Genomic DNA, 13,363 nt, shown 5'->3' with positions numbered 1-13,363 from the left:
TCACCAGATAGAGGAATCTTTAAATTTCACTAGCTCTCATTCACATAGTTAACTTGATTACTGGGTTATCTTTAGTACCGAAAGTAACTTTGGGCCCAAAATTAGTCTCTGAGGCATTCTTAGAAAATAAAAATCATGGATGGCAACAATCTACAAGTCATTTAGGCCAAGTGAAAACACAAACAGTAAAGATGGGATAGCAAAACGGATTTCAGAGGGATTCAAGAGTTACCTTCTGACAAATGGGCATAAATGAATAGTGGCCATCAGCTTTGACCATTAATATAAAAAAAGGTAACCAGCTGGAAATCAACTTCTCTAAAACTAAATAAACAACGTAAATCAAATCTTGAATTTCAAATAACTACTGGTACTAGTTAGCAAGAATGCTCACTTACCCATTCCATTCAGTTGACTGCGTGATTCATTACTGAACCTGCTTAAGAATGGATTTTCTTCAGTTAACAAAATTTTAATATCTTCTATGCCAGCCTTAATAGTTCTGGCACTGATGAAAGGATGCAATGTATATATGCCCTGGAAGTGAAAGAGATGATTTTTAAAATGCAGCCATTTCTTTCAAAATTCAAAACAGAAATCTATTTTTTAAGAAAAGATTTTCAGCATCTGAATGGAATATAATAAGAGACTGGAACTTCCAACACTTTCTGGCTGTGTAATACAATAGTACGGAACAAAATATACAGAGAATTAATCAAATACATCAACTGTATAGTCTTCTAACCATACAGTGTTAATTAAAATATCCTCAAACATTACTTTCATGTTACACATATACATACATACATATAAGCAAGCATGTATGCATAAATTTGCCTAAACAAGTCCCGGCAGTTTCCTGGCAAAGTTTTTTTTTTCAGAAGTGGTTTTGGCACTGCTTTCTTCTTAGGGTTGAAAGACAGTGATGGCCTAATGCCACCCACTCACATCTAAGTTAGGACTACAACTGACAGTCTCCTGGTTTCTAGCCAATGCCATAAACACTGAAATGAAGATACTTTTAAAAATCTAACATAGAAACCCCAAGAGATTGCCATTCTATTCCAACAATCCTACTACCTCAATAAAAATATATAGCAATTTAGGCCGAGATACAATACAATACAATACAATACAATACAATACAATACAATACAATACAACAGCGGAAGGGACCTTGGAAGTCCACCCCCCTGCCTAGGCAGGAAACCCTATACCGTTCCAGACAAATGGCTATCCAACATCTTCTTAAAGACTTCCAGTGATGGGGCATTCACAACTTCTGGAGGCAAGCTGTTCCACTGATTCATTGTTCTAACTGTCAGGAAATTTCTCCTCAGTTCTAAGTTGCTTCTCTCCTTGATTAGTTTCCACCCATTGCTTCTTGTTCTGCCCTCAGGTGCCTTGGAGAATAGCTTGACTCCCTCTTCTTTGTGGCAACCCCTGAGATATTGGAACACTGCTATCTTGCCTACCCCTAGTCCTTCTTTTCTTTTTCATTAATCTAGATGGTAGTCTCAATTAGCATGTACAGGTAATCCTTGACTTATAACCGTCGTTTGATGACTATTCGAAGTTACAAAGGCATTGAAAAAAATGACTGACAACTGTTTTTCAAACAACCATTACAAACATCCCTATGGTCACATGATTAAAATTAAACAGCTTAGCAATAGACTCATATTTACGATACTTGCAGTGTCCCAGGATCATGTGATCACCTTTTGCAATCTGTCACTAAGGAAGCCAAATTCACTTAACAACCATGTTACTAACTTAACAACTGCAGTGATTTACTTAACAATTATGGCAAGAAAGATACTAACATGGGGCAAATTCAATTAACAACAGTCTCGCTTAGCAACAGAAATTTTGGCGTCAATTGTGATTGTAAACCGAGCGTATTTCTTTATGATGAAAGAAGCAATACTCTCCACTGCCACTTAAACTTTAGTCCTGGTTTAACACTTAAGCATTGTTAAGAGAGATCAGTTCTACTACAAATTTATGTAAGATGTAACACATTGTATAGCACGAAACAGTTAATGCTGATATAAATTTCCTAAATAAAAGAAAAGAAATAAATAAAATAAAACTTCTCTTTAAAAATAAATCTTATTATGAAATTCTCCTGCTATTTACTCCAAGGCACTGTTCCAGGAAACTGAAATATTATTTTAATGGTTTCTAACTTGGTATGGTGCAATGGTGAAGGAGATGAACTAGCATTGTAGTGACTATATTTTTGGTCCATCCACGTGAGTTCACTGAGGAACTTCCAGCCAGTCATTTTTTCTCTGCTTAACCTACCCCACAGGATTGTTTTATATCCTTGACAAAAGGTATAATAATAAAAGGAATGAATGAACGAACATTGCCATTTTTAAATCTTTAAGTCTTAAGTCTATTCCATTTTTCTTTATAGGTAAGTGTTTTTGTCTCAACCATTAATTTATTTTAAGATAACTTCAAAAATAAAACTCTAGCAGTTTGAAGTTGCTAAACAAAACTTCATCAGTAAATATACGTCTCTTAGGCCTAAATATATTAAGATTATGTTACTTATTTGTGACACTGTGAATGATTACTATACCTATCTGGAATACTTTTAACTTCTACTTTAAATTGTTGAACTCCAAGGCTGTTTCGTATGTGAGAAAAAGAAAGATATCTGCCAACTATCATGTATTATGTTACCCTAGGTTTCTTCAAAAGAGTGACAGTAACATAAGTAATAGTAAAAACAATCATAATGTAATGAAGTGAATATAAAAGCATATGCAGCAATAACACAGGACAAACGTTAATACTGCAAGTTGTTGCTATTGTTTCCAGGAGGATTATGGAAAAATATTATGTAATAATAATGCATTCATTCTTACCTCTTGTGCTAATCTGAAGGCACAACCATCTCCATCATTATTGCGGCACCACACTTTAATTCCTGTATTAATAACCTATTTGGGGTTTTAAAAAGTAGAATATTTCAGCATACTTAAGCATTAAGCATTATAATACCAATTAGTAATTTGAAGCAGTTTGGCAGGAGTCAGCACCAACAATGATGGAACAATATATCAATAGATAGATAGATAGATAGATAGATAGATAGATAGATAGATAGATAGATAGATAGATAGATAGATAGATAATAGACAGACAGATAGATAAAGTGAGCATTTAATAGTTCCATTAATCACATAAGGATTATATTCAATAAGTATTCAATATTATATTAAATATATATATTGAATATAATACATATTGAAATACACAGAGAAAGGTATGAAGCCTCAAAGTAAAAACTCAAAAGAGCATAATTTACTAAAAGATCTCAGGGAATTGGTACTAATGATCCATTTAGGGTCTAGATTTAGGAAGCTACTTAAAGGAAAAAGGACTCAGGAAGGCATGCAAACTAAATGCTAGTAGCTATCCTCAAGAAATGTAAATCAAAAACTCCAACAGGAGAAAGGGCTGCTGAGAGAAAAACTGCTTAAGTTTATTGCAAAGACTAGTTAGTCTGAGTGGAGTTCTATAAGTCTAAGAGGAGAACCTGCTTCATCTTCCATTTTACTGAGGAAAAAAATTGACATTTTCACATAAACGTAAGCCTATTTTCCCACCACCCCAAATTGGTCTTGTGGCCTGGCAAGAAATACCGTATTTTTCAGAGTATAAGATGCACCAAGGTTTTGAAGAGGCAATTTTTTTAAAAAAGTAGGTAGGTAGAGGGAGAGGGAGGGAGGGAGAGAGAGAGAGAAATACAGTAGGTAGGTAGGTAGAGGGAGAGGGGGAGGGAGAGGGAGAGGGGAGAGAGAGAGAGAGAGAGAGAGAGAGAGAGAGAGAGAGAGAGAGAGAGAGAGAGAGAGAGAGAGAGAGAAGGTAGGTAGGTAGATATTTCCAGGTGTATTTATACCTTTCTACACAACAGCGCTAAAATTAATAGGGAAAGTGCACCTTTGCAATAAAGTTATAACAAAAGACCAATTTTCAAGATAAGATTCTCAAATCCTCTTAATAGCATTTTGAATAAGGATTTTTACTGAAAACATAAATATAAACCAAACCTTTAGCTTTTCACTGTTGTTCAACAGTACATCCCGTATCTCCTTGGAAACCATATACACCTGTCTTTTCTTTCCTTCTTGAGTACGAGTTAACAAATTCATCTTAGGGAATGAAGGATCCAGTGCGTAAAAGTTCCTGAAAATAGTTACAAGTATTAAATACAATCATCCTATTGCAATTGTATGTAACATGGACAATTCTGGGGAAGGGAGGTGGGGGTGAGGAGGTTTCAGAAAAAAACTGGAACTTACTCAACTGTAATTGAATGAATTGAATGGAACTTACTCAACTGTAACTGAATGAGTAAATGCAGTATATTTAAAATAAGTTCTAAAATACATTCTACTTTATTGGGACTCATTTTCTTTCTTTTCAAAATCAAATGATTTGGATTCAGTGAACACGAAGTATAGCTTCCTATTTATGAAGCAAACGAGCAGTACCATGAAAATTGGAGGTGACGGGAATTACAATAGTCTAAAAATACCGTGTTTCCCCGAAAATACGACATTTCCTGAAACTAAGACCCTGCCAGATTTTCATGGTGGGCAAAAATATAAACCCTCCCCAAAAAATAAGCCCAAGTGGGGTTTAGCCAGAACAGGGGGCAGCCCTTCCCTTCCCCGGTCACCTCAGGGCTTCTTGGCCCTTTAATCGGATCAGCTGGGCCGTTCCGTTCACAAAACAGCTGATTCGCGGGTGCCACTCAAGCCTCTGCCTCCAGCAAACTCCAGTCGCTTTTGCAGCCAACTGCGGCTGCAAAAGAAGCCAGAGGCCACGCAACACAACACAAATGCCTCATGCCCTCCTTGCCTAACGGTGACAGTCACAGCTCGCAATTCCGTCCACGGAATAGGAAAAGAAGGCATGGAAATCAATACACCCGGGACATCGGAAGAAGCCATGCGAGGAGACGCTGCTGGCGAAGTGCAGGAAATCCCACCCCCACCTGCAGATCGTCCTTTCACCAGGATGAAGGTGACACACAAACGCCGCTTTCAGCCACCTCTTCGTCTTGGTGAAACTCCTCTTTGAAAGGACGATCTGCAGGTTGGGGGGGGGGGGAGATTTCCTGCACTTTGGCAGCAGCGTCTCCTCGCAGGGCTTCTTCCAATGTCCCAAGTGTATGGATTTTAATGCCTACAGGAGGTCGGTTCTCACCTGCATATTCACATTGAAAGCTCGAAATGGGGCGTTTTTGCAAATGGTTTGGAAAATGGGGAGGGAGATATTCCTGCCTCTCCCCCTGTTCTGAAGGACAGCACAGACTGAGAACAGGATAAGAGACGAAATCCCCCCTCCCCATTTTCAAGAGGTTTGACATACGCCACATTCCAAGCCTTCACATTATCCAGGATTGAAGGGATGAGGGAGGGAGGATTTTGTCTCTTATCCTGTTTTCAATCTGTGACCTTCAGAACAGGGGGAGAAGCAGGAATATCCCCTTCCATATTTTCAAATGGTTTGCAAAATGTTCCATTTCGAGCTTTCAGCATATTCCAGGATTGTAGGATTGAAGGCTCGGAATGAGGCATTTTTGCGAACCACTTGAAAATGGGGAGGGGATATTTTCCTTCCTCTTACCCTGTTCTGAAGCTCAGAACAGGCTCAGAACAGGATAAGAGACAAAATCTCCCCCCCCCCTTTTCCTGGCAATCGTTATTTCCTTGGGATCTCAGCGCAGACGCACATCCCCCAAATGCTCTATCCAAAGCCTTCTATGCGTCTGTGCAGAGTTCCCAAGGAATGTGTGTGTGAGAAAAAGAGATCCCTACCCACTCACACACCCCCAAGGCAGCCACATCCCTCCACTAGAAGAGCCCCCCCCCCCCCCCCCGAGGCCAGAGCAGCACAGTCAGCTGGTTCCACGGCCAGCAACCAGGCAGGCGAAGGCCAGGATGAAAAGAGAATTTGGGTTATTGTGGCCGCAGGCAAGCAGATGGTGGGACGGAGAGGGGGGGCTGGTGGGCTTGCTGCTTCCTGCACCTGAAAAATAATAAGCTCTCCCCCTCTAATAAGCCCAAGGCCATATTTCGTGAGTCAAAAAAATAATAAGACCGTGTCTTATTTTCGGTGAAACACGGAATGGGGACCAAATCATCATGAAAACTGTGTAACAGATGTTGCAGTCTTACATACATGGAAAGGGTACTTTTGCTGGCTAGATAAATCTAACAATAGGTTTATCCAAATAGAAGCTCTTATCTGATACATATTCTCCAAGCTTTTTCTCAGAACAAATAATGTTTTTTTATTAGAAGAAAGGCACCTCTGGGTACAGAGCTATGATTTTAAAAAAATCTTTCAGAAATATTCACTTAGATGTTTAAAATTTTGTATCATCCCTTAGGATTAAAAGCACAAATTATGCATTTTAAAAATATTGGCTTATGGCATTTCATTTGTATATTTGTCCTTTATTATGTTTTTTACTTTTAATGTTTTATTGATGTTCTGTTTATTTAAAAAAAATCCTCCTAGGAATCACCCAGTCAACAGACTGAATCTTATATGAAATAATTAAAAAGAGTAGGACTATGGGGAGATTTTGATTTAATATATATTAAAAGATAATCAAGCCATCGTTAGATTTCAACCATATCCCCATATATTTTTAGAATTTACTTTCAGTTTCCAACAGACTATCCACCTATTTATTAGATTTCTACTTGCCTTTCATTCTAGGAGTTCAAGAAGGCATATATAATATGTCTTCCTATTTTTTCCAACAACCATCTTGTGAGGTAGGTTTGACTGGTCCAACATCACCCAATTAACACATTTCATATAGAAATATTTTATGTTCCATTCCACTCTATTTTCTTCAATATGTTAAATGACATTCATAAGCTCTAGAATTTAGTAAGCAAACTAGTATACAGAAAATATAAATGCATCTTACTGAATAGGAGGAAACAAAGGATCGTCTGTGGGAAGAAAAACAAATGGATCTTCTTTGTATCCAAAAAGCTTCATTTTTTTAGATGGTGGAGGTCTGCAAGAAAAACAGAAATCTCCATAGCTTACCATTATTCTGGTATTATTAAATAACTTTCTTCCCCCACCTCTGCAATTTCCAAACATTATCACTTATTTCAATCAATAGAGGCTAACCTGTATACTCCATAGTAAACATACATGGAAAAGCCTTAGTATATTGAAGTGGCTTGATTCAGCAGGTTTTAATTGTAACGTTTTTGTTATTATTGCTATTCAGAATGGTAACTGCCAATAATATACACTTTCAACAACGTAACTACATCTTTTTTCATGGTCAGCAGTCTATTACCATGGAATTTCCTAGGGATTCCTAGGAAATGCAGAACAAAACAGTCTTTTAACATTGAGATTAGTTAGAATTGCTATAGATTTTTCTATTATAACATGGCTTTCACATAACACTGAGTTTTTAAATGCATTACACAAGATCTGTTTATTCAATTTGTGTGAGTCACTTCATCCAAAGTTCTTTGAACTATATGGTCAACAATTGTGGCCCAGCAGGAGCTGTTGGAGCTGCCACCAGACTCCGACAGCGAGGGGCCCTATGAGTTGGCTCTGGAGGACCCTGGACAGGGTGCCGACTCCGAGCAGGGCGCAGAGAGGCTGGTTGGCCACCAGGAGGTGCCTGAGCCTTGGACCAGTGGGGAGGAGACAAGGGAGTGTGATCCCGACATCATGCATTGGAGCAGTGGGGAGGAGCCAAACGAGTTGTTCCTGGATGCCCGGCAACAAAGAGCTAATAGGCGTAAGGAGCAGTTACGCAGTTACAGGAGATAATTGCATTCAGCTGGTGGTAATTAGGCTCCTCTCAAAACTATAAAAGAAATGATTGTGCACACGCCCATTTGCAGAAGTCAACGTATTCACTAAAGTTGGAAAACTTTTGTGGCTAGCTTGGCAGGCTGGATTGCTGCCAAGGTTAGTCTGTGCTCGATTGCTGCCAAGGCCTGGACTGTGCTGGATTACTGCCAAGGTCCTGTCTGTGTGTTAATACATCCTTGAAGTATCTTTGTCTCGGCGTGCTTTGGTGTAGGACGAGGGGGGTCAGAACAGTCAACTATGTATTTTCCAAGAGTACAATACAACATATTACTTGCAGAAATCGGAGGATATCTATTTTAGTCTCATAAAAATCTGTGCATGCATGGGGGATGTGTGTGCATCCGTGGGAGGAACACAGGGGCGCACATGCATAGGGTTGCATGTGCCGGGTGCATGCAGGGGGCACTCACATTGCATTTTGGGGTTTCATGCGCATGCACGCTTGGGGCACTCGGCACCAAAAATGTTAGCCATCACCACATTAGGTTGTCAAAAATGGCAATCACGTAACATCATGCTTACCAATTGTGTGAGATTTGCTTAACAATGGTAACTGGAACTGCTGTTATAAGGCACTGCAGTCACATGACATCACATTTACAATTGATTCTACCAGCAATGGAGTTTCCAATCTTAATTAGCAATACCATTTAGACTTATATATCGCTTCACAGTACTTCACAGCTCTGTCTAATGGTTTATAGAGTCAGCATATCACCCCCAACAATCTGGGTCCTCATTTTATCCACCTTGGAAGGATGGAAGCCTGAGTCAACCTTGAGCCGGTGAGAATCAAACTGCCGAACTGCTGGCAGCCGGTAGAAGTAGTGTAGGAGTAGAGGAAAGGTTACATAAAGGCATGCGCAGCACACTGCCATGATCTCAGTGGCTGGTTACCTCTTAACCTATGAGCTCTCCTAATTAACAACAACAGGCACTACCAGGAATTATTGAGTTATGTGAGATTCTATCCTGGGTGGGATGTTCTTAGAGATTGACAAGGAGAATAAGCCAATAATAATCCTGTTGCTATATGCCCATTGCTTTGCTTGTAAAAACTGTATAAAAAGAATAAACTCTCCAAAGGGAGGGATGCATTTTGGAATGAACCCTCTGCGATGACTGACCTCTAAATCCATCAAAGTAGCCTGCAGTACTGTATTCTAACCACAATGCCACCACAGCTCTTTAACAATTACCATTTTTAAACATGGACTGCCTGTACTGAAATGTTCTGAATATTCCATTTTAGACTTTGGCCATATTCATATATAAGTAATCCTCATTTAATGACTATCTTGGATATTTCTAGTTATAACGGTGATAAAAGAGTAACTCTGTGACCAACACCCATGTTTACAACCATCACAGCTTAATTGAAACTCCAGAAAAATTCAATGACATGTTCACTGTTACCATCTGTTATATGTATTTCCCTGTGCCTGACCCATTTTTATACAGGTTGTATGTTTACTACGGTACCATGTATATTACTGATACTATAAATGTATATAATTAATGATGATTATAAATTATAAATATAAGCAAACTGTTGACTTGTTTGCTATGTGGTTTAATGTTTGATGTTTGGAGATTCAGAGAGCTTCATCTTTACCTTATGCTATGGAGTAGTTAGTGGTGGAAAGAGGATGGTTGCCAGGGTAACTGAAGAGAAGGGTTTTAGACGGAAGAATGGTGACTTTCTTAATTCCTCTTGTTCTGCATTATTTTGGAATGAGCAAGAGACTAACATCTAAGGTATCAGCCAGATATGGTTCAGACATCCAGGTAAAACAAATTGTGGTTCAATGTGGTAAGTAAAGTATATTCACTGTTTGGCTAAATCATTCCAATTATTACAGTATGTGTTTTGTATACACTTCTCACAATTTTATTCTCAGGCATATAGCATGTCTTGCACCATCAAGGGAATTTTAAATATTCTTTGTTTTATTAGCAGAAAACTACATGATTTTCAAAAGGCTAGACATTAAGAACATATCAATAATTCTATGAAATCTATTGTGATCTCGGAGTTTTCCTTAGATGTCTCAGATATCCAACTATTTTCTCACCCCAAAGGGCTAATACCAGTATAGATCAGCACACTTCTGTTAACAACAACAGCTTTCGTTTCCAATTTCTTACCCACAAACTCCATCCTTCTTGTTCTCCACACTCTCAGTTACTGATGTCTCTCCATCTTTTGCATCTTGCATTATAGGACCTTCACTTTCTAAAGGATCCTGTTCTGCATCTGCAGGCATTAAATCTCCAGTCTTCTGAGGCAGCTTATTCTGAACCTGTTCCAAAACAGAACAATGTTTCAATTCCAGAAAAATCATCTCTATTTGCTATCTCCAAAATACATTGGAAAATTTATACAACCTCAGAAAGTGTAAAAATAAATGGACTATACTGTTAAAAAGATCAGAACCTACTTCTTTATGGGGTTTTTTTGGCTTTATTTCTTTTTCACTTTATTATTACTTTTCCCTATTCTTATTTTCAGTTCAAAAATTATATTAAATAAATAAAAATTATATTTTTATTTTATTGAAAACTTTTTAAATAAACAAGACAAAAGTTAATTGCCAATTACCTCCCTATGACCAATTAGATCCCACAGACTAGGCCTCCTCCGAATACCATCAGCTAGCCAATGTCGACTGTCGACCACTCGGGGGAGGGCCTTCTCTGTGGCCGCTCCAGCCCTCTGGAACGATCTACCTGTGGAGATCCGGACCCTCACCACCCTTCAGGCTTTCCGCAAAGCCACTAACACCTGGCTATTCTGGCAGGCCTGGGGCTGATGAGTTCCCGGCCCCACTTAAATGGTTATGACTGTTGTTCTGTTTTTAACTTGTTTTTTTAAAACTTTTGTTTGTATCCCCCCTCCCCGCCCTGCTTGTTAGACACTCTGAGTCCCTCGGGATTGGGCGGCATACAAATGGAATAAATGAAATGAATAGCAGTAGACTATGAAATGAAAAGTCATTTGAAAATTAATAGCAACTGATAGCACTGGTCAATATTAAACATTTAAATATTGGTAAATATTTACCTGCCAGTTTAAGGGTGCGATAATTTTAATAAAATGATAAGAACATAATTCAATTAAGAATAACAATAACAACTTGAAAATGATCACAATGATGCTATATTCTAGGATTTGCTTGCTAGTCTATTCAATCATCTATTTCTTAGTGAAAACAGTCTATTCTCCAATGTAAATACTAGAATAGAATTTTTTAAAAACCTCAATGACTTAAAAGAATTACTATAGGAATAGCTTTCACATATTACATTCCACTTCACTGAATGCATCATGCTTTTTATTTGCAACATGGCATAAAAGGTGCATCTGAAAATATTGCAAGTTTCTTGTAGTTGCTTGGTGTTGCCCGTTTCATTGGATCTATCATTAGCAGGCAAGTTTTGCTAGATATTAACCAATCTCCAATTTCATCTCCTTGAACTATATTGCTAAAATGCTTGGCAATGAGTGGGTATAGACCAGTTGGATGTTTCAACCAAAATCCATGCAGTTCATTTCTACCTGATGTTGATCAGAGTTCTTGATCTTCCTTGGTTTTTTTTTAGCTAGGCTACATTCTACTTGTATTTCTTTGGATTGCCCCATTACTGTTGCCATAGATGCATTATTTCTTCTTTGTCAGGTGTTGACAGGTTCACTGCAGTTTCTCCATTGATCGATTGCTAAGAAAGAGTTCTGGTCTGACTAAAATTGGAAGTTCTGCCTGTAGTATGCAATTTGACCTTTTTATCTGTTAATCTTCTTGGGTATAACTGTTATTTGCCACTCTATTATTATTTATAATATAATAATTATGTAAAACACTATAGCTGCCTACATCCATCGATTCTGGCATGATTTCTGCTGCTTGATTTGGTTTATTTTCTATGTATTTATCAAATTTAGAAACTGCCCATCTCATTCTTCTAAGGAAAGGGTTAGGGTTAAGAAACGTTCAATTCTCTGAATAAACATTTTATTGATTAATCAAATGTGTATATAAATTTATATAACCTCCCATGTCACTGAAAGTAACTCTGGGCAGCATGCTCAAAGGGTAAAACCATATATAAAAACATAAATATAAAAGATATAAAAATCACATTAACAGCAAAGGGGGAAAGGGAATAAATCTAGCTAGCTCAGCAATGGAGCTATATAAGCATGTCCCCAGTTTCCCGGGAGCCCAAGACCAGATAACATAACTAAGTTTTGAGGCCTCTCTGAACTATCAAGAGAGATGGAGCTACTCTAATTTTGGGGCACAAAAATGCTTCACACAGCAAATGCCATAGCAGAGAAGCTATAGCAATAGCAATAGCAGTTAGACTTATATACCGCTTCATAGGGCTTTCAGCCCTCTCTAAGCGGTTTACAAAGTCAGCATATTGCCCCCAGCAACAATCCAGGTCCTCATTGTACCCACCTCGGAAGGATGGAAGGCTGAGTCAACCCTGAGGCGGTGAGATTTGAACAGCTGAACTGCAGAACTGCAATCAGCTGAAGTAGCCTGCATTGCTGCATTTAACCTCTGTGCCACCTCGGCTCTTGCTATGTCTCCTGGGCGTCATTAAATGTAGGTCTGTAGCTGATGGCATCTATCCTTCCCCCCCCCCCCAGATCTAATGGGGTGAGCTGATGTAATCAGGGAGAGGTGGTCCCTCAGACAGCTTGATCCTATGCCATGAAGGACTTAACAAATCAAACCAGCATCTTGAATTGGATTTGGAAGCAAACTGGTAACCAATGAAGCGTACAGATGGGTAATATGTGCTATTCTAGGGTGCACGTTACTGTCCATGCTGCTGCACTCTGTACCAGCTGAAGCTTTTCAAGGGCTGCCTCATGTAGAGCGCACTTCAACAGTCCAATCTGAAGGATAAGTATTATTATAAGGAGATGCTGATCCAGGAACAGGACCACATTCTTGCACTCTGTTGTTTCTTATGCCCAAAGCAATTTGAGTTGAGCAAAGATTCAGTCAACACACCAGTCAGTGATAAAAATGACTTTTTCTATATGTGATTGGAAAACAAATTACGGTATTCATATGTCTATTCACAACACACAATAGGCCACACATTTCTCAACAGGGCTTTGCATTTGCTTCCTTTTCCTACTGTACACATCAAGGGCACCACTCCCAACTATTGTCAGGAAGAGTGTTAATTTCTGTTGGGTTCCCTCTTTATGGCATCCAGTTGCTCTCAAGCACAGAAGAAATGCTTTGTTGAAAGGGCTGCCTTTGGCCTTCCACGATGCCAGTTATGCTTCTGTTCTGATGCAAGCTTCAAAGCAGCCTTTCTTTCTCTGCAGCTGTCACCAGTCAGCTAACACCAAAGAGGGCATATTCTCTGTGGGTAGCTCAGCATAGTACAATTGACTTGTGGTTTGACTGTACAGTAATACTCAGATGTACTTCTTTTAATA

The 13,363-nt window shown here is 38.7% G+C and overlaps 1 protein-coding gene and 1 long non-coding RNA gene across 2 annotated transcripts in view; both read right to left on the bottom strand.

The window, feature by feature from the left end:
* The window catches only part of LOC148044493 (uncharacterized), a 1,189,713-nt gene that overhangs the window by 576,393 nt on the left and 599,957 nt on the right, over positions 1-13,363 (bottom strand). The gene's annotated exons all lie outside the window — the stretch shown is intronic.
* NSUN2 (NOP2/Sun RNA methyltransferase 2) overlaps positions 1-13,363 on the bottom strand; it is a 36,600-nt gene that overhangs the window by 2,793 nt on the left and 20,444 nt on the right. The window contains exons 13-17 of the mRNA XM_087721917.1: positions 10,045-10,199; positions 6,974-7,066; positions 4,071-4,206; positions 2,883-2,957; positions 399-537 (exon numbers count right to left, since the gene is read on the bottom strand). Coding sequence (XP_087578043.1) covers positions 399-537; positions 2,883-2,957; positions 4,071-4,206; positions 6,974-7,066; positions 10,045-10,199 — 598 coding nt within the window. The remainder of the gene's footprint in view (positions 1-398; positions 538-2,882; positions 2,958-4,070; positions 4,207-6,973; positions 7,067-10,044; positions 10,200-13,363) is intronic.

Source organism: Thamnophis sirtalis, unplaced genomic scaffold (assembly GCF_051295495.1).
Source record: "Thamnophis sirtalis isolate CommonGarterSnake01/CBP01778 unplaced genomic scaffold, rThaSir2_p1.2 scaffold_8, whole genome shotgun sequence".
NCBI classification, from domain to species: Eukaryota; Metazoa; Chordata; class Lepidosauria; order Squamata; family Natricidae; genus Thamnophis; species Thamnophis sirtalis.
This window is presented reverse-complemented; position numbering and strand designations above follow the sequence as displayed.